The 27,043-nt window shown below is 39.9% G+C and overlaps 1 protein-coding gene across 1 annotated transcript; it reads left to right on the forward strand.

Moving 5' to 3' along the window:
* Positions 1–1,751: 1,751 nt before the first annotated feature.
* Positions 1,752–26,955, forward strand: LOC119738379 (UDP-glucose 6-dehydrogenase-like). Its single transcript, XM_038213258.1, has 11 exons — positions 1,752–1,991; positions 4,179–4,387; positions 7,836–7,973; positions 8,318–8,485; positions 14,018–14,215; positions 16,343–16,490; positions 16,968–17,062; positions 21,124–21,254; positions 22,231–22,367; positions 23,175–23,266; positions 25,164–26,955. The coding sequence occupies exons 2-11, from the start codon at positions 4,223–4,225 to the stop codon at positions 25,320–25,322; spliced, it is 1,431 nt and encodes a 476-aa protein (XP_038069186.1). The 5' UTR covers positions 1,752–1,991; positions 4,179–4,222; the 3' UTR covers positions 25,323–26,955.
* The last annotated feature ends 88 nt before the right edge of the window (positions 26,956–27,043 follow it).

Raw genomic sequence — 27,043 nt, forward strand, 5'->3', positions numbered from 1 at the left:
GCGCCACGTTAGGGAACACCACTATACTAAACCCAGCTAGATAGTCGATTGGCCATGACCCCAAAATCACCAATTGGTACCCATGCAGAGGTGGCAAGATGTAGTTGTTAGGCCTATATTTTGATTGCTGTACATCCCTGGTTTATGTTTTGATATGATAGCCTTTTCAATGTGGTAGCTTATTATTGGTTATCACACTGCACTCAGAGTTGTCACTGGCTGCCTGAAATCAACACCCATCCGCCCACCAGCCTCCCATCCTTGCCGGGAAAGTTGTGGACTCTTGAATTAAAAGCAATACCTTTTAGCACGGATGCTACACACAAATTGGTGCCTTCCCACTGTAACACCCCCCCCCACACTCGAGCCATATGATGGTGAGAACACTAGCGCCGTAGCCAGGGTTCTCATCTGGGGGGGGGGGGGGTGCGTGTGGGGGGGGGGCTTGAGGTTACAATGGAGGGGCGCCAAAAATGTCATCAATGCTGAAAGGTAGACAGTTGTTTTTCACCGGACACCCGCCTTCCGTAAATTCAAATAATCGGGGGGGGGGGGGTGTGCTGGCCACCATCTTCCCATGGGGGCGTTGTTCAAAACGTATATCATGGCTACATACCGCTATTCAGTGTTGGAGCATTGGCTTTGACCCTCAAGGCCAAGGCCAAGGCCAATGCTTTGACCCCAAGGCCAAGGCCAAGGCTTTGACCCTTAAGCCTTAAAGGGAATGTACATCATTGGCTTTTGCTGTAATTTTCAGAAAGGAACTATTTGAGGGTTAGTATAGATCAAATATTGTTACACTGACATGTTTGGAGTTTTGTGTTCGAAAATGCTGGGAAAAAAAAAAAATGCTCAAGTAGTCTGGTTCCCTGACTCCAGTAAAGATAAAATGGATCAATAATTTATAGATGCTGGAAAATTGTAAGGTAAGGGAACCAGTCTAGCTGGCCTGCACCCGTTCATGAACATGTAACCAATAGCAAACAACATTGTGACTGAAAAAAAATTTGTAAATTGGGAGCAGTAGTTGAAAAATAGTGTTTTTTTTTCAACGGTGGTAGGCCGACCGCAGTTGGAAATGTATACAAAATTACAATTTTCTTTAAAATGACTTCACACCAGGTGCCATAATTTGACAGGATGCTTTAGACCGTCATTTATAAACATCTTAGTAAGGTATTTCGTAAAAACTTGGTAGTTTTGTTTTTCGATGTTTGCAAATGTTGTATATTCCCTTTAAGGCTAAGGCCAAGGCTTCGCTTTCCAAGGGACGTTACAATAAACAGCCTCTCTCGAAAAAAAAAAGAATTGTTTTGATGAAAAATACGCACAAAATCGCGGAAAAAGGGAGGCTTTATGTTCTTCCAGCAAATCATTGCAGTTCATATGGCTGTCCCATTCTCCGGACGCCAAATTTTCAGTGAGGGGGCGAACCTTTTATGACCCCCGCCCCCACCCCCCACTAGCTACGCCGCGGGAGAACGCTGACTACGCCGCTGTTTATCCCCTTTCGTTCATTCATTTGTTACTTCATTTATTCGTCTCTTCATTTCGTCATCTTAAATAAAAAAATCGCAATGAATGCCTTAAGAGGCCGGCCTCCTGTTAAAACTCCCCTGCGGAGTATTTAGGAGAAGAACCAACCAAGTACCATGTAAATGAAATCCCGCTTGCTCCGTTTACCTATCTAACGCTTGGGGCGCCCTTTCCCACGAGCCAATTTAATGACGTCATATGTTTCACCCGGGCGGGCGCTGCGCTTTACATACAAAACGTGTAAAAGATACGCCCGGCGCCGCCCAGCTTGTCTTTCCATGGTCTTTTCAATTGACAGTGACACGTATCAGATTTTTGCCTTTTTAACTTAAGCGTGACCGTACTAAAATTAACTGATAACGATATACTTTGATGCTTGTAGTGACAGAAATCCTGCTACAGTTAGTGCTGTTGTGCTCAGACCACTTTCGACCCAGCCCGTATTCATTGTAAATGTAAGTAAATATTGCTTCAGTTCCTGAGTAGGACATGTATGATGTAGGATGGGACTCCGTATTATCGCGGTACAGTCGTTTTCTGGTAATCCTTACTTTGGTAATCCTTACTTTAGGACCCCGTTCCTATAGGAAGTTCCTTCCTAGGAAGGGAAAGACTAGACTCGCCAAAACAGTTGACTAAATTTTTAGTAAATGACACTCAAAATTGACATTCTGATATTTCTTGACACATCTGAACAATTGGCAATGACACCTTCTTGAATATCATTTTGATATCATATGACCTTCCTCCATGATTCAGACCGTTTGTAATTTTATGGTAACACTCAACATTTTCATTTCAAATGACACCTTCACGTTTCATTGCATTATGATTTATTGTCAAAACTGTACAACCATCCTTCGCTCAGAATACATGTAGCTGATTCAATTAGCCTACTCCAAACTCAAAACTTTAAAAGATGATCTTTTGCTCAAATTGGTTTTAGTGGTCAGATATTGCCTCAGATCACACCACAGAAATTGCTTTTCTATAACTGCATGTCTCGGGTAAATCAGCTTGTTGTTTATATGCTGAGGCCTAATAAGCCCCAGTCACAACCTCCCAACCGCCCAGTACATACATTTTTGTACAGCATGTGAAGACTTGGCAGGGCGAAGGGGCAGTGTTTACTTGACCACAAAAATAGCCAAAGAGTTATTCTGTTGAGATCCTGAATCCACCAAAGTCCCCCAACAGCTCAATATGGAGGTATCCTGAATCCGCTGAAATCCCCCGAAACAGGGTGGGGGGGGGGGGGGGGGTGGATTTTGATGGATTCAGGTACGTTAGGGTTAAAGATGTGTATAGCAAAAAGTGGGACTTTGTTGTGAAATCTGTTCATGGGGAAAAATATGCCTTCTGCAACATATATGTCGCTGTGACATTTTCTGTTTTTTTTTCAACAGGTTTTATGTTATGTAGGGAATTTCTTTCTTCAGCAGGTGTCTGATGGAAAATTACTCTTTTTCAATTTTGAATGCTGGCATCTCTGCCCTAACCCTTACTCTCTGAGGGTAGTTTACTGCATGTCAGTTGGTTATGCCAATGCCCTCCAGCTGCAGTTTATTGGAGGATACTTTGATGTAGCAGTGAAGGCTCCAATTGGCAGGAGTTGGAGGCCCTGGAGGGTGCCTGATACTGACCAGCTGGGGGCACTCACTTTGTTATCAGAGGACTCTCATTGTTCTCTGTGGCATGTATTGGAGTGCCTGTCCAGTTACCCTTGAAATGACATGGCAGATATTGGAGGGCCATGCAAAAAACATAGGAGATTTTCTTGAGGCACATATTGGCATGCGTTGGAGGGTCAAGTAGGGTAAGGGTTAAAGGCCCGGCGATTTTACATGTACAGTAAACTCCGGCTAAACTGACATCGTACATGTATAAACCGTCATATCGCTTAAATCGGCCGTCTGACGGAAGTCCCGATTGTCTCTAATATATATATTTCCATTGACATTTTCATTTCTAAGACGGCCTTTGTAAGCCACCATTTCGCCTACCGGTATGTCGGCGTGTTACTTTCAGTCCCATTTCCTCAAAACCACACAAATTCCTCTGTATAAGTCAGCATCGTGCTCTGCAGTTTGCAAGAAGTGTCGAGTGAAAAGTCCCACACACTGCTAACTGACATCTGTTTATGAATGGCACGGCCCGTGATTGATGCATCGGCCAGCACATGTACACTAATCACACGTGTACACTGTTTCATGCACAGTCTGTACATTGTGTGCATCGTTTGCTTTAATACACGAAGTACATGTTCATTCCGTAAAAGAAAATGGCATCCAAAACCTGTTCAAAGAAACGGAAAATGGAGACGAAATCAATAAGAAAAAGAAAGAAAAAGAAACAGTACATATCGTTAAGAGCACCTACAAAGCCAAGTTGTACATCATATTAAAGCTCTTTGAATGGTCATGTGACTTTCCACAAGGCAAAACCAGATGTAAAATTGTCTGTGGGAAATTCTCACTACAACCATCTGCAACTTGATCACCAGTCATTTACCATGTTTACTGACCAGGTCAATCTTGGCAGTCATCATGATTATAAATCTTGGAATACAACATTCAGTTGGCTTGTTAAGTACATATACATGTATAAACCAGCCTTTAATTTTTTCCATTTTTCCCCAACAGATTGACTGAATTATTGACTGAATTGAAACAAACGCTGCTAGCAAATGGGCATCCAGAAAGTCTGTTGCATTGGGGCCGGCTACGTTGGTGGACCAACATGCTCAGTTATTGCCTACAAATGCTCTGATGTTCAAGTCACTGTTGTTGACTTGAGTCAAGAACGGATTGACCAGTGGAACTCCAAAGATTTCAGTCTGCCAATTTATGAGGTACATAATACTTTGACGTTCATGAAAATCTTATTAGTTATTAATTCAGTTATTGACTGGTAGTGGACTTGTATTTAGGCTGTAGTTTGTAACTTATACATTTATGTACAGTACAGTTACACAGTAAACTGTCGTTACAACACAGTCGGATACCTTGAAACTCTGTGTATCTGGAAGTAATACCCCATTGCCGTCAAGAGAATAGGATGTTATGTACATAAATACCCCTGTATCTCCAAATACCGGCACTGGTACCTACGTTTACCACAAACTTTTGTTCAACCAGTTCATAGAAAACACCACCAAAACAGTCACAAAGAAGTGCAAAAAGATCGCAAAACTGCTTTCATGAGTCATTACTGCCCAGTGCACTTCGTATTTTCATGCTTGGACACTGTGTGCACGCTGCCATTGTGATCGGAAAAGTCACAGTAACCAGCCTGTAACTGCAACGGTAGTGTAAAAAGGCCGCAGATTTTTTTTAATGAGTGACTCTGCCAAGCGCACTTCGCATTTGGCGAGCGGTCGCCCGCTCGCCAAATGCGAGTGAAAACAGCGGCGGGCGAGTCTAAACCCTCCTCTCAGTAGTCTGACGGGCGAGTCAAAAAACTGTTAAAAAAAAATAAAAATAACGAAGTTTTCCCTACAGTATTTTTCAATCAATCAAAATAAAAAGTTAAGGGTGATACAACACATGAATACTTTTGCCACGCCGACTGAAATAAAAACATCGGTAGTTCGAATTCGTATCACTCCATGCATATTCGCAGTGCTCTGTGCATTGAAATCCCAATGACGAACATGAGGCGAATCAACGTGTATTTGCCATTACACATTGTGCACACATGCAGCGCACGTGATTTACTTCGTCTGCAGTCTAGTCGAGTCCAGTACGTACGTTAACATCGTATTTGTATCATACAACGTGGTGAGGAGAAAACTTTCATGACAGTTTCACTGCCAAATTCTTGGGATGATTTCTTGAACACTATCAAACGAATGTACCGAAAAGATGAGGACAATATGAGATTCGAGGGGCCTATTTTGAATGTAAAGACTAGTGAATGTAAAGTGGACCGTGCTCCGGAAAACGTTATGGATTGACGTGACCAGCGTAAGTTCGTGGGTTGCCCGACCGCAGCGCTTCTTGGCTAGGCACGCTGATTGCACCATTCTTCGCTAGAAATGCATGGCGCGCGCGAGAGATGTTTTTTTGAAAATACTGGCCTTCTCACTCATTTTCAAACAAGTTAAAACAGTTCAGTTACTAACTTGGTAAACTCCCATTAATACCACGACTGTGTGCAATGTTTTCTTGTTCCTCAAGATAACGCTTTTTTAGTTCATGTTTTATCAAAACATGTCGGAAATAGAACACCTAAAGCCTTAAGTTCGGAACGAAGCACACTGCATAAATTTTGATTATAACTTCTCCCCCTATTTGATTCCTGTTAATTAAAGCCTTGCTCTATGTTAAAGCATGGACGATTAAAGAAACATTGACATCACTTAAAAAGGAACTACATGCAATATAATGTACATGATTAAGATAATTGCCGATTGTATTCATATTGCATAATTTATTATCAAAAATGTTATCAAAAATGCTTATGGTGATTTGATTGAAAGTTACTATTAAAACATGTGGGCTTACTGGGCTAGTGAAAAAGGTTGCGGGCCAGTGAAAACTCTGGTTTACTGGCCCGGCCGGCCAGTAAAGGAAAAAGTTAAAGGAAACCCCTGCTTTGTCTTTTCGCATTGGGACACTTTGCGCGCACACTGCCATTGTGATCGGACTAGTCACAATAACCTGTCCTGGCTTTCGAGTAGTAAACCTTGCTACCGCTGGCCCAGGTGCAGTCCACACGCTGGTAGTCCTTTGCGGTGACCGCATTGGAAACCTTTGTGTACACCACTCGTTATTGCCTGATCGATACGCTCAGTTGCAGAGCTTGCTCACATGCTGGTTGTCCAATCAGAGCCACTCGCTGGCTTAGCACAATGGACATGTGACCGCATCGGATACCCAATCACTAGCACAGTGGGGTGGCCACGTAAGTGCATAGCAATCTTTGGGGATGCAGCTTTTTATTGCGTTAGCCAAACCTCACTCGAATAAAATAAAAAAGGAGGGGAAAAAAGGAATAAAAGACACCAACACAACAAGCGTGGTGCGTTGCTAGACAAAACGATCCGAAAGAAAGATTTGCCACACAAAGTTACACAATTTGAGTGGTTTATCATTAGGTTTATCAATAGAATTGACACTTTTAGGTAAGAACAATATGAAATCTTGGTAAAAAGGTTAGTTTTTACTTAAAAAATACACTATTAGAATAAATTTAAAAGAAGGAAAATTGCCAAATAACGTGCCCATTTAGCTGGCCAGAGTGAGTTACGATGTACGTGTAAATCGGACTTTAATGTGGAAAAGTTGAAAATCTCGGTTCCCTCGAACTCTGCTTAGCATACATTTTGTATCATATCCCCGGAGGTTTGTGGTAACGAGAGTTGATTGTACTTTGGTGTGGTCTACCACCTGTACCATGTACATGTAGATCTTCCCTCTCCTGACTCCTCATGCACGTAGCAGCATGTCAGTAAGATACATTTTGTAAATATTTGAAGTCCAAGTAACAAGTCTCGACATACATTTTGTGAGGAAGTCAAATGCGCTTCACAAGTCATGCACTAAATAAAAAGAACAAGTTCCCAAATTGCAATACTTTCACTATACATGTATTCCAGATTAGTATCCCAAATTGCTGTTGGTCCTGCATGAATATTATGTTGCTGACCTCAATTGTAAGGTTAAATGGAGTGATAAATTATAAATGTGACAATATATTGAATATTATATTATTATTTGACCTAAAGAAAAAAGAACATGTTAGTGTTACAAATAGGAACAGTTGGAGTTATTGGTTGTCTCTTGTTGATGTCTGAAACGCTCATGAATATCTTTGTATAATTCACAAACAAGGCCCAACTATTGGTGTCAGAGTATGCCCAATAGACCTAATGCATTCAGGCAGAGTTAGAGGGCAATGGTTTTGTGTCACTGGGATATATGCAGTAAACCTTTTGTGCATGCATTGTAACAAAATGAAAGTAATGACCACCCTCTGAGCATGTACATTGTACAAGGTCTATACATTGCCAACAGCAGTCTGTGTGATATTATTTTTATGAATACATGTACATGCCTCGATTTTCAGAATTCGGATTAACATTACTGGACAGACAAAATGTCAATACAGTATCGTAGAATAACATGAATAATGAGCAAAGTTCTGGATGCATGTGGCAAGTTAAAGTCCAATAGCTCCAGGCTGAATCGCAGTACATGCATACATACATAGATGTACACTTCTGGCAGGTTCAAGGCCCCATCACACTGGGGTAAAACATCAAAATTAAGAACTATGAATTGAATTCTACTTGACAGCCAGCTCTGAAGGACATTGTGCAGGAGTGTCGGGGGAGAAACCTTTTCTTCTCCACTGACATTGATGGTGCCATTCGAGAGGCTGACCTTATCTTCATCTCTGTTAACACACCAACAAAGACATTTGGTATAGGCAAGGTAACCTATCTTCCTGTTTTTCTTTTGTTTTACCTACATGTAACTGCCTGTGCCAGAACTACAGAAAACTGTTTAATCCACTTTTATGAATATTTTATTTTCTGTGTATAATACATATTTGTAAACTTATTTGACATTTACTGACTAAAATGTTGAGGTAAATACCTAGTTTAGGTGAACAATCTCACTCTTTGAGAGTCATTTTATATGGTACCTCCACAGCCAATTCCAAAGTTATACCGTATACGATGCAAAGCCTCAGCTTATATTTGTCAAAATGTTCAAGTAGCCATTTACAAAAAAAACAAATCCGTCTTAACATTGTGTAGTTTCCTCCCTGACAGGGGCGGGCACCAGACCTGAAATACATAGAGGCAGCAGCCAGAAGAATTGCTAAAATTACCACTGTGGGGAATAAGATTGTTGTAGAGAAGAGCACAGTGCCAGTCAAAGCAGCTGAGAGTATACAGTGCATCCTTCAAGCCAACAAGAAGTCTGGTTGCTCGTTTGAGGTGAGGCAAATATAACAAACTTACGTGTTCCTAAGTGCCATACATTTTAATTTCACAAAGTGATGTCCAGAAAAATAGCGTGACCATGGGCAGGGAGGAGAGGATTGAAGAGCAGTTCAAATGAGCACTGTTAAATATGCCACGCGCATCTAAAAATCCTCCCCTCTTAAGTCGATATCCTGTTTTTATCCCCCTGGCTTTTAAGCCAGAAAGAAGGATATTGTAAGTGTAATCAGTCTGTGTGTCTACATACATAGCTTTACGATAGAGGACAGACTCACAAAGGTCCTCAGAGCATTGGGTCTTTTGTTGAAAACAGTCCTTGACTGAACGGTTATGTGCTAAGTCTGTGGGAGAGTGTTATATTACAGGGACAAGGGGAAATACCAAGCATCGTCCTCGGGCATATAAATTCACAACTGTCTGTCTGTGAATGAGTAAACACCGGCAAATTTTTGGCAAATTTTTCCCATACATTGGTGATTTGATAATTTAAATAGACATGTAACCATACCTAAGACCTGCCATGTCAGTGTGCCAATCAAGTCCCAATCCAATAGTCCTCATCCTTGCCATAACACTTACACTTTCCAACCTCTGCCCCTATTCCTACAATGAACTTCTTTTTGTGTTCCAACTTATACGGCTTACTGTTTGGTCCGAAGTGTTCTTACGCAAGAAGTCTTCATATTTAACGATGAGTCTGGCGTTGTCAATGACAGGAAAGTTTGCAAACCGCACAGCTGTGCACACTCAGGCATATCGTGATTTAATGGACTAGCCTGACCAGACGCTATTGTTGCTGAGATGACACGTCGTATGAATAAACGTGAGACGGGAAAGTCTTATAAATACAGTGTTCCATACTAAACAGTGTGACGTCCGTAGTATAATACATGAGACACGGAAAGCCTTATAAATACTGCATTCTGTCTGCTGGCAAAACGGCGTGATAAATCTGTCGCATACTACACAAAACGCAGAAAGCCGTATTAATTCTACTTTCTGTCCGCTGACGAAACGTGTTGCAAAACCTTGCAATGTTGAAATAGCAAATAGTACCTATAGGCCTGTATCTTGGTTTGTTTTTTTGATACTTTAAAAGACATTAACCACAGGGTGATTAAAACTCACCCTGACAAGTACACGAATCATTCAAATCACTCATGCACTTTTCACCTTATGGAAATGAAAACAATTCACATACATCCCTATGTGAATTAGATATCTTAGATGTATGCAGAACTTCACACACAAAAAATGGTCCAGACAGTTGGGTTTTTCGTTTTTTTTACTCATCCTGTACCATGCGCCAACACAAGAAGGCAAGCCGTATTTTTGATGTTGTCATTGCAAAACAACACAAGTAACTAAAACTATAGGGCCTACTTGTAGTTCCATTATTTATTTTCTTTCATACATTTGCTTCTTTTAGAAATCGCAATCACATGTGAAAATATAGTGTTCAAGTCTCTATTTCTCTTCCATTTGATTGTTAGCAATCATAATCGTTTTAATACTCAAACAATGGCTGGGATTGCTTTTGGTTAATATTCGACAGCAAATTTAATGCCCAGTTTATTCATCTATTAAACAGTTGATTAATTCAAACATGTATAATTTGACTGCCAGCAAGCACAGACCATTATGATCTGCACTCATCTGTAACATTTCTGTGGACTAATGCTTTATGCCTTTGTTGAAGATAAAGTAAGGTGGTCTGTTCTTTTGTACTCTGTGCCACCCCATGTGTACTGGGTTGCCAGGATACGACCGTCAACAGTAGGATAACCGGTAGCTATAGGTGTAGCTACACAGTACAGTACAGTGCAATTGAAAGTTAACCCTGAAAGGGGGGAAAATTTTCACACTTTTTCCCCTCTCAAGAACTGAATATTCATTACACAAAATGTGAAAAGTTTTCCCCTTAGTGTGAAAATTTTTCACACTTTTTTCAACAAAGTGGGAAAAATTTTCGCACCTTTTTCACACAAGTGGGAAACATTTTCACACCTTTTTCACACAAGTGGGAAAATTTTTCACACCTTTTTCACACAAGTGTGAAAAATTTTCACACCTTTTTCACACAAGTGGGAAAAATTTTTACACCTTTTTCACACAAGTGGGAAACATTTTTCACACCTCTCAAAACTGAAATTACATGTGCATGGATATGTTCTCATGGTCCTCAAAATGCGTATCTCCCAGTATGGAAAACAGCAGATCATCAATCTAAAACAGAAATGTGTTCTTTCGTTTGCTGAAATTCGAAGGAGATTGCTAGAGGAAGACGGCATAAAAATTTCAAGGCAATCCATTTCTAGGTTTTGGCGAAAATATGAGGCAACTGGTCAATTCAAGTCTGGCTATGGTGGCGGTCGGAAACCAGCATTGAACGCAGAACAGCTAAATTATCTTGATTCCGAAATTGTTATACCAAAAGTTGAAAATCTGATGAAGAAACACTGATTTAGGAGGGGAAAAATACAAGACTTTTTCTGTCTTTGTACAGCAGGGCTGTGGTGGCGTCCGTACGTGGACTTGTTTCCCGAACTTGAAAGTCGCGTCGTTGTTCATTTTATCTGTTGACGACTTATAAGGCCAAAAAAAAAAAGTCTCCGGTTTCTGGTATGCGCGCGCGTCGCCGTAGCCATGCGCGTCGGCAAAATGAAAAAGGTTTTTTTTCAATGAAAGATGATGTCTCACTGGTTTGACTGGAATCCTGCTGCTGCACAATTTTAACGTGTTTTTAGATTGGGTTATGGTCGAGAATAAGCTTTATGTGGCCTCTCTGGACTCCCATATATTTGCACTAAGTTTAGTCGGACACCATTTTGCAGTCATCAGCCGACATTTGAAGCAAAAAAATCAGGTAAAAAAAAAAAAAAGCCTCGTCGCCGCACCACTTTTTGGGCAAGCTCCAAGCTCCATACTTTTTTTTTGGGCCTAATGGTGTTTAAACTTTAACTTTCAAAACTAGTGTCCAAATGCTGGCACTCAGCTGCCGCTTCAGCCATTTCTTCTTCGTGCTTTTTTTTAACTCTCTTGTTGGACGGCATGATGATGTATCGATATTACATGTACATGTATATCACTGACTGTTTGATGGTAAACGATATCTGAATTTGAAATCTGGGCACCGTAGTGGGAACACTGCAGTGGAAAAAATTTTCACGACGCGTGTATGATTAAACAGGGCTCGAATTTCATGGAAAAAAAGCACTAGACAGCAGGTCTAGTAACCGAAAAATCTTACTGGACCTGAACTATTTTTACAAGACCTGTGTCATAAACAAGTAAAAAAAAAACCCAACATTTTGCACTACATGTATTTGACAGGAAGACAACAAAATACTACATGTATTTACGAGTCGCCCGTTTTGTGTGTGCACTTGGCTAGTTCACTGGAAAATTAGTCTAATTCTCTTGCAGGGGCACAGCAGTCCTTCATTTAAAGAAAATCCAGGAGAGCTATAAATGCTTTTTTCCCCAAATCTTTGAGGAGAGCAAATGGATTAAAAATCCATGGATAAACGACGGTAAACATTGTTTTTGTTTTGTTTTGAATATAAGGATTTATTCAAGGGGCTGCAATTATTATTAGTTTTTGCATAATATGCTCATGTGGCTTAACTTCTTTCGTTTTTGTAACTGTAAGACAGGTAAAATTTATATTAAAAAAATATCTAAATGGAGATTAATAAAAGGTTTGAATTCTGCTATGCTTTCAAATTTTCAATACAGTTGTCAGTTGGTTCATCTATTAATTAATCTTGGAAAATGGAGTTAATAAACGGCACATAAACATGATAAAGCAACTGAATACTTGTTTTCAGATCCGTTAAAATTATATGAAAATGTTCAGCCTGAACTATTTCCATTGCAATACGAAAGCTATACAAAAAGGGCCTCAAAAATGACAAAAACTTGCCTTAAGTGTTAACGAAAATATCTGCCGTCGATAATCTTAAAAATAATGGAAAATGCAGGTCATTTATACCATATGCACAATGCTAGTTACGACGAGAAACTGGCTAACAATGTCTGAACTTCGCTTGGTACGAATGTGCGATGATGCACTGTGTGTTGTGGACCGGCAGTGAGCCGGCATTGAGCTTCGTTTATCGGTATGTGATTTCGGTGAAACTCGCTGCATCGTTTCACTTCATATACCAGTAGTATTTCCTCGAAATAATTCACGAACACGGGAAATACACAGACAAGAGAGATCAAGTTCTGTGAGTATAAGCTTGCAAAGATCGTCTTTCTCCATCGATGTTTTCTAGGCATTTTCACGATGTCTATTCCGCGCCGTCCGGCCTGCATGCAACTGTACTGTAGTGTACATGCAGGTACTGCGCGCGACTATTGCATTGACTGGTTACCGCATTTCCATCTTGCCAGTGCGCGGCACAGCGGGAACCAGTCACTGCTGCAATAGCACGTACAGGCCCACGTGTTTTCATACATCAAGCAGCTCTGTATGTACGTTCTGTATACATGTACTTGCAACCATGGTGCAACACACCACGAGGTAGGTACCGGCAGCTACATGTACTTTCATCACATCGATTTCGCAACGTTTTCGCGTCCCCTTTCGCACATTTTTCGCACATTGATTTTGTACTCACCAATTTTTCCCTCGGCGTTCACAATTTTTTTTGGACCGCGTTCGCAGTTTTTTTCACAACGTGTTTGCACCGTTTTCGGAATGCGTTCGCAGTTTTTTTCGCAATGCGTTCGCAAAATATTCGCACCGTTTTCGCAAAACGTCCGCATTTGCAAATTTTTCGCACCGCGTTCGCGCCGTTTTCGCACTGCATTCGCACATTTTCACTGCGAATTCGCAAGGGGTAAAAGTCACGCTCAAAATGCGAAATCATACTGCGAATGCGAATGCGAATTTTTTTCACAAATTTTCCCATTCCATTTCGCAGTGTTAGGTTTCAATTGCACTGTACTGTACTTATATACCTGTACATGCAAAGATGCTAGCGATCCTCAACAATTACATACTGGGTACCTACTTCAAAAAAATAAGATGTTCTGTTGATAGAGCACCAGAATAGTTATCCCAAGGTCGTAGGTTCAAGCCCCGCTACAGTCAACTTTTTTGTTCAACTTTTCAAAAATTGTTATTTAATTCACCTAGTCAGTTTCCCTTTGTGGTTCATTTGAAACTTTAGAATCAAATTTAGTTATAGAAGACCACTATTCCAGGAATCTACTGTGAAGAAATACGTATGAGCAGTCAGATGTTAAAATGGATGTCCCAAAATTCAGTGTTCTTTGTGTTAACCATTTAACCTGAGACTTTAAAATCAATGTCAAGAATGTTTTGGGCATATACATGTATGCTAATAATACTTTCATGTCAAAGTTGTTTGCTGAAGGCACTGCTATCAACAACCTCTTGAACTTTGTTCACTTAACTAGGCTTGCGCAGTGAATAGGTTTCTAACAAGGTTCCAGTGCTTTAGAAGCTTGTATTATTAAAAAATAGAATGTTTGCCTTGTCTTGTTATTTTATAGGTACTTTCTAATCCGGAGTTCCTTGCCGAAGGCACTGCTATCAAGGACCTTTTGAATCCAGACAGGGTACTGATTGGTGGAGACGAGTCTAAGTCTGGGCGTCAAGCTATGAAAGACCTGGCTAGCGTCTACGAACACTGGATTAACAAAGACAAGATTATACTCACCAATACCTGGTCATCAGAACTATCCAAATTGGTGAGTTCTCATTTCAGTGGCTATTATCTGAACAGTGACTTGAATTGCCATGCTTATATTATGCTTACCGTTAATAGGTTCTGATCATATGATGTGGAGGTATCATGTGACCATTGGGTTTCCCTGTGATCTGCCACCATTGCAGTTGGCAAGTGTTTGGTTAGCTACAACAGCATGTGTTTTATATAAGACCGTATTATAGCATGCTCAGGCCAATTTTTTTTTGAAGTACTTGGAATACGGATTTTTCAGGTGCTCCGATCAGGCAGCGAGCAAGAAATAAAATAAATAAATAAATTTCTTTTCAAAAAATCTCACACTACAGGGCATGCCCATAATGTACAGACACAGTATACGAACACGAAGGCGCTCAAACAAAATGTCGTCATACAGTTTTACTGCACGAAACTTATCAAAATATGCCCGGGTAAAATTATCAAACTTTAAAACTTTAAAGTAACTGTTATATTGAGCTAAAACCCTCCATCTAGGGTATTTTGGCTAGAAACCCTGCCAAACGCAGCAGCACTCAACACTTGTCTGTGTGACAAGTCTGCCCAGTGTAGCAAGATCCATCAGGCCAAACTGCCTCAGAGTCTGTGGTCACCGAATGCAGCAGGATGCAACTGTGGCATTGTTCTATGGGACTAGCTCTCATTGTCTCAGAATTGACCGTTTATGCACTGGTGTTGGTAGCTGAATGCATCAAAGTGCACCAGACTTTTCCACCTGATGCACCGTGTTGCGTCTGGCAGGGTTAGGGTTTATATGCTAGACATCTTGTAAGAAATATTCGTTTGCCTATTGCAGTTCCACTCTTAGGAAAGTTTTGAATTAAAACAAAAACATGTTTTTGCATATATCCTTTTTGTGTAACGAAAGTAACCACATTTCTAAAGAGTGCCATGCTCAAATGAGGGAACGCACAACTTTTGTTGACATCAGGGGAAAGCCTTGAATATTGGGTATGTTTATGCAAAAAAAAGAAACTCATTGTTAATTAGTGTGAAGACCACAACACTCACAATGTCAAAAGAATGCCAAAAAAGTGTAATGCCACATGTAGTAAAGTTATTGCCCACACGGACAGCTCATGCAACCACAAAATCAGACTAATTTGGCAAATGAAAGACTTTGAGCTTACATGTATCAGTGATGGTATCAGTGGTGCTCACTGAGATTATCCATGGCTTCCAAGGGTACGAATAAGGTATCAATCATGGCAAGCTGATAACCCACAACATACTGATAATCTTCAAATCCTTAGTTTTAGAAGACTACTCCATTACCAGACCTGCCAACTAGTACGATTCTGCCGTATTTCGTACAGGAATTTGTTGAAAATACGAGTGTACGTTTTTCCCCCATAAAATACGGGTTTTGACCAATTTGACATGCCTGGAAAAATCCTAGTTCAAAGCGGCTGTGAGTGTAGATTTCTGCCGGATAAAATTGGCTGAAACAACGTAAATTGCAAGCAGCCAAGCAAACGATGTTATTCATGCACGAACTGAATCTGGTTTCGCGATTCACACTGTTCGATGTACATTATGTACACAGTATCACAAACCAATACTTCAGTGCCAATACTTCAAGCAGCGGCACCCCGCCGAAAAAAAAATGTCTGTATTCGTACACACACATACCAGTAGAAGTACGTCCGGCAGATCTTACGTGCTGTCAACAGACTTTCTTTCTCTCAGTGCACGCATGATACACAGAATACATTTTGATGTTCGTGTACGGTAGTCACAATGTGCGTGCACAGGAGAAAGTCTAGTCTTTAGTTTATGTTTAGGTAGACTTGCATTGAATAGTTTTTAAAGTAGTTTGTTTATGAATAAGGTATATGATCAATATCCTTATTCATGCAAATTGTTTGATTGGGTTTACCACCCGCAGGGAGACCTCTGGTCTTTTTTTTTATAACTTTAATTAAGATGTATTAAAATGGAGCATTGCAGCCACATTTATTTGTTCGTATAGCCCATCTATGCATATTTTTTGAAAAATACAGTTTTTTATGAAAAATACAACTTTTGGAGATTCAGAATACAGTTTTTCGATCCCAAAGGTTGGCAGGTCTGCATTACACCCTGTACCTGTTTGTCTCTCCTGTTTCTGTAGGCTGCTAATGCCTTTCTAGCTCAACGCATCTCTAGTATCAATGCAATGAGTGCCATCTGTGAAGCAACAGGGGCTGATGTATCTGAGGTTGCACATGCAGTTGGAAAAGACTCACGCATAGGACCAAAATTCTTGCAGGCTAGTCTGGGTAAGCTCCAAGTAGTGATCATGTTATTGGGAATGTTACAGATGGCATGGGTAGCACAGTGGGTAAAGCGCTCTCCTCTCAATGCTGTGGCCTGGGTTCAATTCCTGGCTCGGGTCATGTATGTAAGTGTACAGTTAAGAGGTTAAGGTCACATTGCATATCTTTTTTAATTGCTTTTTTTTGGCAAAGTGTCCAATATATAAACATTTTGCCACTCCATTCAAAAGACGAAATATGGACAAGATGAAACATTGTAGCAGCAGTGCTTTGTTCTTCATGATTTCACGCATGTGGAGTGAGTGATGTGAAAAAATAGCAGGGTGGTAAAACAATGTTGCAGGCGGCATTTTAGCTGGAAAGCCTGCCCTCCCAAAACCCCATGTTGAGAACACTGCCTTGATGAGACTAATATGGTATGGATCATTAAGTACATGTAGCATAAATAGAACATTTACTTTAAGCTTTACTTACCTGCAGGATTTGGTGGTAGCTGTTTCCAAAAGGACGTCTTCAATTTGGTGTACTTATGTGAGGCTCTGAACCTACCTCATGTGGCTGCATACTGGCAACAGGTAACAGAAAAATAGCATGAAATTGACCCTCAAGCTAACCAAAAGGTTAACACCAAAATGGACTAAATTTTATTCAATAGAGCATACCTCTCTTTTTTAAGGCTGAAAATAAATTTTGATTTATTGTACTGGTGCAAATTAGACTGAATATATGTAAACGATGCACAGTTCAGTGGCTCAGGGCAGGTTATTTGAATAGGGAGTGGCACGTGTTCAGATTGAAACTACCGGTAGATAGAGCTGCTCAAAATTTGGTTCGGTTCGGTTCGGTTCGGTTCAGTTCGGTTGCGGTTCTATTTTATTTCTCCGAACTTCGGTTCGGTTCGGCTTCGGAAGTGCATACATAATATACATGTACGTATTGGGCTACAATGAAAAACATAGGCCGTTCCCCTGTTCGAACAAACCCATGTGTACTGTGCAACACAAGTTGAAGGATGAATCTTATTTTTGTTGTGTAAACAAAATTCCATTATAATTTGACTTGACGACATTGAGAAATGAGCATCGTAAATTGCTACCATGTTACCTATCGCAGCCCTATCTGGCCCGGCAACTATGATAAAATTGGCGATCGTGTAGTGTAGGGCCAAAATCCACTTTAAAATTATTAGACAGACCAAACTAGTCGGTTCTCAATAAACAGGTATGTCATAGATAGAGGGCAGGGTTTTGATTTTTTTAAAGGGAAATTTGGGGGTAAAATGACGATGATAGCGCGGCGACACAACACGCAACCCGAAAATAAAGATGGCGATCACCGCGCGATGTACCGTGAGGGGTCCTACTAAACTGCATCAACAAGCGTCAACGGTCGTCAACAGTCGAAATTGTTGTCAACGGTCGAAATATTGTGCGAAAACTACAAACTTATTCTGAACATGAGAAAGTTTTCAGACTCCATAAATAGTATTTTTTAAAATTCTGATACAGTGAAAAAACTGAAAATGCTGGTGAATTTTGCCGAGGAAAGCACACCCTTCATCGCAATTGGGTTGGTCCAAACGTACTATGTCACGCTGGAACATGGCGCAGCAGGGCCAGATCATAGATATAGAATAAAAAGACTAGATCGGCAGTGCGTACAGACGCGCCATAGAGTGTGCACACATTTTCCCGTTCCGTCATGGACGCTCTACGCGCAGTAGTGCGTGGGTCAAAACTTGCGTTACGCGCACTTAAATTCCCGTAGGTTTGTGCACAAACTTGCATTTTTATGTCCGTAAAAGTAACATTTTTGACCAGAAGTTAGTATGTCTCCAACAAAATTCAATATGCAATTTCAAGCTGGATAGTCACCTCGAAGTTTGCTTCATTTTCACCTCTTATTTATGTTCCGTTTGAAAATGGTGGTGCGCGTTGCTAAAAAATCTGATAAAATAAATCAGCTTATCTGATAAAATTATGTGTATAACAGGGGTGTGAAATCTCCGCTATTTAGCGGATTTCCGCTTTTTTGTTCAGCGTGCCACATGTTGTTTTCCGCATTTTTTCTTCCGATGGTCCAGATTTCCCCCCGCTTTTTCGCCCGCGCGTAAGCATTGATTTTATTTCCGTTTATTTTATTTTCCGCCGCCGCCGAACGCACGCGATCCGCTCTCAAGTACAACATACACGTCACGGTAGCTCTGGGGTGCGTGCAAGCGAGTATTCAATGTACATGTACATTGTACGTACATGTACGTACGTGTGTACTACATGTATACGATGCCATGTGCATGCATTTTTCAGCTCGAAGCCGCGTGTGTACAATGTATTGTACACAGCATGTACACAGCATCCGGGGAACCAACAGTGATTGCGCTGTGATTGGCTGCAGATAAATATGAATATTCACACATGCGCCATGAAGCGCGTTGGGACTCTTTGCGGCCGTTCCTGTGTCTATGCATGTGTTGACACGCGATGATCTCCACAATAACTCGCTGTAAAAATCGTCTTGTTGCAAATATAAAGCCTTGAAATAAGACTAGTAAATTGTCGCCGTGCCGCGCCGGTAGAGGGCATCATGCGGGGCAAAGTTCATGTGTGCATTTCATTGCATGCATGCATCCTGCTGCATGTATTCCGCTGCACGCTGATACGTACGTTAGTGTGTCGTTTCAAATGTTTGAACGTATTTTGACATTATTAATTCCGCAAGATGTCAGTGCAACACAAATGTGTTATTATCCAAAGAGGTTCGGAGTTTGATACGGACATTGACAAGACCGATCCTCGGGTTACGAATCCGTGGAAATGGATTTGGATGGAACACATGTCATGGTTAATGGGCAGAAATTAGGCGACTCGATCAGAAGCCGGGACATGCGATGACATGAAGGTGTACAATCAGTTTCCAGTATTCTAATCTTGGTCCAGTGTAATGGCTTGGTCATATTACATGTACATGTAGTTACCCATGTTTGATTAACAGTGTGGAAGGTATACATGCATGACTTGTATTTGTGTCGAGAAAGGTCAGTACTGCATACTACCGGTACGCTCTTTAAACTGTTATGTTCTTTTCATAAGAGTTTATTTTCTGATTTACATTATTTTCATTCATAATTCTGTGTCCTTAAAACTGAAGAGAATGCACTGCACGATTACAATCTTTCCTCATCAATAGCTTTGTATCATCATAAATCTCGGCAACTTACGGAGATTATTTGGCTATTCTAGAATAGACTTAGAATGACTTCTTGGGACCTACACAGTAAGTGTACCAAATTTGTCGCTTTAATCCGGCAGGTCACGATGTTTTCCTTAAGCCACTGGACTGAAATAAGTATGTTGTGGTAGAAATAGCTGAACTCTTAACAAACATCAATGACATTTTACAAAAAAAGTCCTTATTATGAAAAAGTCCAATGTTATGGAAACATCACGCTATTGTTGTTGCTGATGTTACATGACAACGTTACGGATGTTAAATGTCTGAAATCGATTTTACACATGTGAAAAAACACACTGAATCATGGTAAGTTCTGTGTGTTATTTTTTATAAAATAGGAACCTTTGTCTCTGCCTTATAAACAAAAGCTCACAATAACACTTGCATTTTGCATGCGAAAAAAAATTGCCAAAATGACTACCCTAAAGTCCATAATTTTAGCACCCCGAAAAATACTTTTTCAGGGTGCTTAAAATTCATGTCGCCACATTCCATCTCATTGGCGCACCACTCAAATAAAAGGTATTGCCCCCTTTTATTTGATATCACATTTGAGTTTGTGATGCTTGTAGTTCTATAGATTTCATGAATTTTCAACACATTCAGCTGTGTCCACTTTTGCATGGAATTGCCCATGTTCAAAGTTGTCCAGTGTCGCGAACAGATATTTGTAGGAGACTGACCATTGCTACTGCTAGCCTGAAAGCGTTGACTTGCATAGTTCAGGTATACATTTCTACTTTTTGGTAAATGGAAATTGAAATTTTGTACATTGCTATTGAAAGTTAACACTGCGAATGGGATTGGGACATTTTGTGAAACTGCACCATCCATACTGCACCATCCAGCTGTCATGTAATGACCAACCTCAGCTGTTACAAACAGAATGTAGCATGTAGCATGTATTTTTCATGTTTACATACCCTCATTTTTACATATACATGTAACATGTATCTACCCATATAGATATGTTATTTGAACCAATCACATTTTTAGTTTTCTAAAAATAGAACCCTAAAAAGTGCTCCTTTCAGATGACGTCACATGACTTGCATTGTATGATGAAGTCATAGTTGACATCATGCTCTTCTATGTGGTCTTTGTTTAGATCAAGTTTGATCAATAGAGTAATGTTAAAGAGTGACCAAAGTGCCTTATAGCGATATCATGTGCAAAGTCTCTGGAGTTTCGGATATACCAAAACCTCAAAGCTTGCGAAAAACAAAGAATATGAAGAAAATAACCGTGAAGAATTCAAACGATTCCAATAGGTGCTTGGATTGAGTCCAATCATCTAAAGATAACTTGGTGCCTAGTCACCTGATTCCAGATTGGATTCCGGATCCACCTGGGTGACATCCTCATTCTATCCATGACCATGTCTTTATTTGTCTGGTATTTTCAGGTTATATCCATGAATGACTATCAGCGACGTCGTTTTGCCAGCAAGATCATCAACTGTTTGTTCAACACGGTGACAGACAAGAAAATAGCAATCTTGGGCTTTGCTTTCAAGAAGGATACTGGGGACACTAGGTGAGATATAGGGTCTCTTATGGACAACAGAAATGTAAGTAATCCTAAAGTAGATTAGACAGCAAAAAAGAAAGACAAACAATTTGTGTTTGTTGTTCGTGGCTGACATCCTTTTTTGTACGTTGTTCAATCATTGAAGATTAATTTCCAAAGACTAAAAAAAATGTTTATAGCTCAGTCACTTTGTCTTTACTCCCCCTTTTTTGGTCATGATTTTTTTCCCACTACCATATCAACTACAAACAAATAAGCATTTCTCTCCGAATTAATTAAAAAGTGGCATTTTCTTGGACAATGTTTAGTACAAGAGTGCTCAGAATGAAAAGTTGGATCAATGAGGGAAGCAAACAGAAACTTGTAGGCAGTCAGTTATTCTAATGTATGTTGTGAACCCACTATGTTGTCGTTTTACCCAATAATTTCCCTCAAAATCAGTTTAACAAAAAAAAAAGCCTTTTTTCCACAACATTCCTGTTGCTTTCCAGCATTGCTTGAATTCTATGTGAGTCCATAAAATGAATGTCTATTTTCGGTCTGTGTCAGAACAGGGTCTTAAACCACAATATCGCTCAATCGGTCTCTCAGTTAATATAAAATCACATGATGACGTCATCATGACGTTACTGCAATTTTTTTCTATAACACGTCCCTGAATACATGCATACTGAGTTTCAACCACATCGGACTTCTTGTTCTGTAGAAATAGCGCCTTAAAATATGCATTTTTAGGATGACGTTACGTGACACATGATGATGTAATCATGACGTCATGATTCGGCCTGAATCTTCAGATGGTGGTCTAAGTGTGTGTCAGGTTTGAAGTCCATCGGATTTGAAAAAAGTCCCAAAATGGTGCTCAGAACGAAAACAAGTGTTATCCTAATGCAAACTTTCACTGAGTTGATTTTTAACATGAATATATTTTGTATAAGACGTCCTTCTCTAAAGATGCTGGGATTAATTTCTTGGATTGTAGGGAATCCTCCAGTATCTACGTCAGTAAACACCTGATGGAAGAGGGTGCCAGACTGAACATCTATGACCCCCAGGTTGACCCCGACCAGATCCTGAGTGAGCTTAAGCATCCAAGCATCTGTGATGACCCAGAGAAAGGTCAGCCTTATGAATATCAATGCTGTATGAGAAAAGAAACAGCTGTCTGGAGTGCTTCCACAATTAAATGCACGGATTCAAACCTTTTGTTTGTTTGTTACCGGTATCTAGAATTCCGTCTTTTTTAGCCGTATCCTTTTGCATGGGAACATTGCAGAGTAAATCCCACGTCAAATGTGACACCTTTTTCGAGGAGAACACTGTTTTAAACTTTTTGATAAAAGCCTCATTATAAATGAGATTTGGGTAATACCCAAATCTGGTTTTTAATGAGGCTTTCATCAAAACGTTTAAGAGAGATGTGGTCCCGAACCGATGTAACAAATGCGACATTTCATAGTTTATTTTAAAGCTAAAGATATTGTGCTTGGCGTTAACATGGTTATGTAGTTATCACTTATCAGAATATAATAATAAAGACCAAAAACGTAGGATCATGAATATTCGAAAATATAATTAGCTGGCTGGACAGAATTCGACACCAGATCGAGTGCAGAGCCCTGCAAATTTGAAAGCCACCGCGCGCAGTGAAGTGATTAAGCTGTCTGGGTCTTTGTTGACAAATATTGATGGTAATTGCCACCTGTACGGGCCATTACCACGTGTCTAACCAGGAGTTTGGCTGAGTCGTTAACCCATGTGTGTAGGATCCGTGGTTTAATGTAGCAGAAAGAAGACTTTCTGAAGGCAGTGAAGCTATAGGCAAACCATCTGATGACCCTTAGCAACACGATACGAGGTACAGTTCATAGTGGCTAAAACAAAGTGGGATTTTGGTTATGTCATGTTTTTTTTGTTTTTTTTTAGTGGATCGCCTTGTAACTGTATTCAGCAATCCCTATGAGGCCATCAAAGGAACCCATGCCTTTGCTGTTTGCACCGAATGGGATGAATTCAAGGTATTTAGAATCCTAAAACAATTTGTATATTTATTGTAACAAGCCTATACAATGGCAGTCTCACTCTAAAAAGGTACTTTACACATAGCAACCACAGGTCTAGTCGCCCATGCATGTGCGTGTACAAACACTGCCTTGTGGGGTACCGGAACAATGGGAGGTACCCCACAAGGAATGCCCACTGACTTGCGGGTACCATTTTGGTACCCCACAAGTTTTTCACGAAATAAATGGATTTTACTCAAAAACTAGGAATTTCCAAGGTGGGTTGATCCGTCGCAAATGGAAGAGTTTTAGAAAAGGGATATTAAGTCCGAATTTCAGCCCAGGAAATTAACTGTGGTTAAAATAAGAGCATTTTGACATAAGTGTGCGACGTTGCAAAATTTTAGTACACCAGAACGAAGGAAGTACCCCACTTCTATGCCTATGTAAGCGCGTGTGTGGGTGAGTATGTAAACACTGGCAATCGTGGACGTAGGACAAAAGAATTGGGGCGCAAACAATACGTCCACGATTGACCGAACGTCCACGATCTCAAATCGTGTACAAAACCAATGAGAGCTGTCGCCAAAAAGTTAGTACAAACAAAGGAAAGAGGATTAGGGACAATGGGGCGTCCATGATTGCTGGCATTTACACACGTGTGTGTGTGTGTGTTGCATGTATGGTTCCCACACCCTGTTAGGTAATAAACATTTCATAAAGTGACGGAGTACTTTGAAAAATGGCAAACTTTAAACCAATTTCGAATTGAAATTGACGAACAATTGGACTGGATTTCAGTAATCAGATGTCTTGGAAAATAAAAAGGAAAATCTGTGGGTGGTGCGTTACAGAACAAATAATGTGATACAATAAAAGATGACCTCATCCATGAAAAATTATTTGGTAAAATACTTTTCTAGTTTAGGAAGCAGTTAAACACAGGTTGTGAAATGTTGATTTTTTTTAAGTTAACAATTTTGATTTTTTTTTTTCTTTAATTACAAAAATATTAGGGACCTGCAAGATCTCCTCTGAATTTGAAGGACAAATCTTAAGTTAAAGACCCTCAGATTTGTCTAAAATGTACCAGAGAGCTTCTAAAATTTTCACAAAAAAAAGTTCAAAATTTTCGGGTTGTTGAATCACAGCAAATCTTCCCTCACAGGTTTGAAAAAATCTTGGGGAGCTGGAGAACCCTGGGACGATACGAATTAATTTGGAATGAAATATATCTATTAAATATCTTGAATGCTTGAATAATGTTTTTATACAATTTTTTTTGCGAAAGAACACGCATGGGCATGCAGAACTGCAATGAAAAAAAATAAAATACAAAATAAAATTATTTCCTTACCTACCTACCTGGATTTTTTTTCAGGCCGTAAGTTACTGTAAACACTATTTTTTGGGTTTGGCCCAAGTCCTAAGTCCAGCTTCACACACTAGTACCTGAATAAGTGATAGTGTAAAATGATGGTATTTATGTACATGTATGTGCCATGACATTGGCATGTTTGGATCAACAAAGTCAAAATGAACAACACTTAAGACCAAAAGTAGATCTTGTAGTGGGTCTCTCAGTCACCAGCATTCTCGTCCTTTCCATCACTGATGTACATTCTGTTCTTTGGTTTTTGTGTGATATGTTGTTTGGTCGACCACATGTTTCTCAGACCATGGCAGGACAAACCTTCATCCCACAGCACCCATCCTCAGTCAGATTTGACTTACAGGCATATTAATACTGGGTTTTTTTTTTATAATGATGCATACTACATGTAGATGAAATACCTGAAAGGCTTCATGAACATACATTTTACAAGGTGTTAACTGAGTTAGATATACATGTACAGATATGAATCCAAGGACCACTTCCATATCAGTTTGTTGCTATACATGTACTTTCTAGACCATGGACTACCGGGCGGTATATGACAGCATGTTGAAGCCTGCATTTGCCTTTGATGGTCGTCGCATCTTGGACCACAGCCTTCTACATCAACTGGGATTTCACATAGAGACTGTGGGTAAGAAGACGCTGATCAGTGGTGTGAATGGCTATGACTAGAGCCTTAATCACTCAGTACTGCAAATTGTCATGCGACACCGAGTTAGCAACGACTAGCTTTATCAAATTAAAAACTTTTCCCAAATGCCTCTTTCTCCTAAGAAGATAAGGTTTTGTTCATTTTGAATCTGTTTCTCATTATTTGATGGCCGTTTGTTCATATTTCAGTACGGGAAAGTGCTGATTGCTTTTATAGGACAATCAAATTTATAGTACATGTACATTCCCTTAAAGTAGGGTGGAACAAAACATCTTGTTATGCCATGGAATAAGTTTCTGAAATTTCTTTGGTTGATGACTGTTGACATGACATATCAGAAGTCATGAGAGACAACCGTTATTGTAAACTCACTTGATTACTATGCGTGTAGGGTCTGCGTTTCTCGTGTCAGGGAACTGCAACCTCTCATGGCATGTCTGGCAGGAAAAGCTCACAATCACAAGGTTACACTGCAGCGATTTAATTCCTTTCTTGCATAGTGAACTACAAACCCTTGTCCTGAGTGTGCAGAAACCCCCTTCCTGCTTTAGGTTAATCAGCCCTCTTTAAACCCCATCCCAAGGTTTGCTTCCTTTAGGCCCCCCCCCCCCCCCAACTGATGAACAGCGCCACCTAGGGTGTCCAGTCTCATGTGCATTAAACAGCAGTGTCACGTGTTGTCAACATTCCCCTCCCCTTTTTTTCAAATTGGTGACCCCATGTCATGAGCCCCATCTCCAGACTGATTTCTTGATATGCTTGTGAAGAACGATGTATTAAAAACCTGTGTACACATACCGATACAGTGTCGATATGACTGTTTAGTTATGATTCAAACATTGTATAATTGTATCATTGACAGACTAATCAGTGTAGTAATTATCATACCTTGTGTTTTTCAAGTAATATAGTGTTACAGAATTTAGTGGACTTTTGTACAACGTACACTTGATGTAAAGAGTGGGAAAGTCAAACAAAAGTAAAATGTATTGGAGTAGTGCTGGATATCTCACACAGCTGATTGAATAAGATAGTTTAGAATGGATGTGGATTTTCTACAAACTTTGATAGTGTGTATTGATTGGGAGGTGGTCTGGCTATTTTGTTGAAGTGTATTCTGGTACATGTACATGTATGTCTTAAAGGGTTTAAACATTTCTTTAGGGGGTGTTAGCTTTGTTTGCTTTTGTGTCAATGTTGGAAAATACTGTTGGTTGAATTTGAACAATCATGATAGTTTATGTAAATTTAGTACAAATTGGTTCAACTATGTGTATAAATTGATTCCAGCAAAAGTGCCTTGGTTGTGGTTTTTATCTTTTTAAAGTTAAAAAAAATTAAAACTTTGAATAGCTGTAATAAATCTATTTTTAAAACAGTTGTTTCAGCATTTATTGTCTACTTTGGAAGTTGTGTTGGAAGAAGTAAACATAATAGGAACTTACTCCTGCGTGTTGTACGGAATGGCGCTTGCATCTTAGAATAGCTCAATACCCGGAGTGCGGTATGGACCGTGGCCATGCTACATGGTTATATGTAGCACAGCTTGTTTTATTGCATTCTGAAAGATTTATTGAAAATATATAGCATAACAATTCACCCGTGTAGATTGCTTTCAGAAATCTTCAAACATTGAACAGGAACATGCTTCTATTTTTGAATATTCAGTGTTTTTTATTCTTTCATCTTAAAACCTATTCATAAATACCTAAGATAGTTTACCCATTCCTATTGGTTGAGA

Source organism: Patiria miniata, unplaced genomic scaffold, assembly GCF_015706575.1.
Source record: "Patiria miniata isolate m_02_andy unplaced genomic scaffold, ASM1570657v1 HiC_scaffold_10, whole genome shotgun sequence".
NCBI lineage: Eukaryota > Metazoa > Echinodermata > Asteroidea > Valvatida > Asterinidae > Patiria > Patiria miniata.

Excerpts from the sequence above, each read along its gene's own strand:
- LOC119738379 (XM_038213258.1), top strand. The coding sequence starts at position 4,223 with ATGGGCATCCAGAAAGTCTGTTGCATTGGGGCCGGCTACGTTGGTGGA. Across the intron at positions 16,491-16,967 it reads ATTCTTGCAGGCTAGTCTGG|GATTTGGTGGTAGCTGTTTC; the intron begins GTAAGCTCCAAG and ends ACTTACCTGCAG. Across the intron at positions 17,063-21,123 it reads TGGCTGCATACTGGCAACAG|GTTATATCCATGAATGACTA; the intron begins GTAACAGAAAAA and ends TGGTATTTTCAG.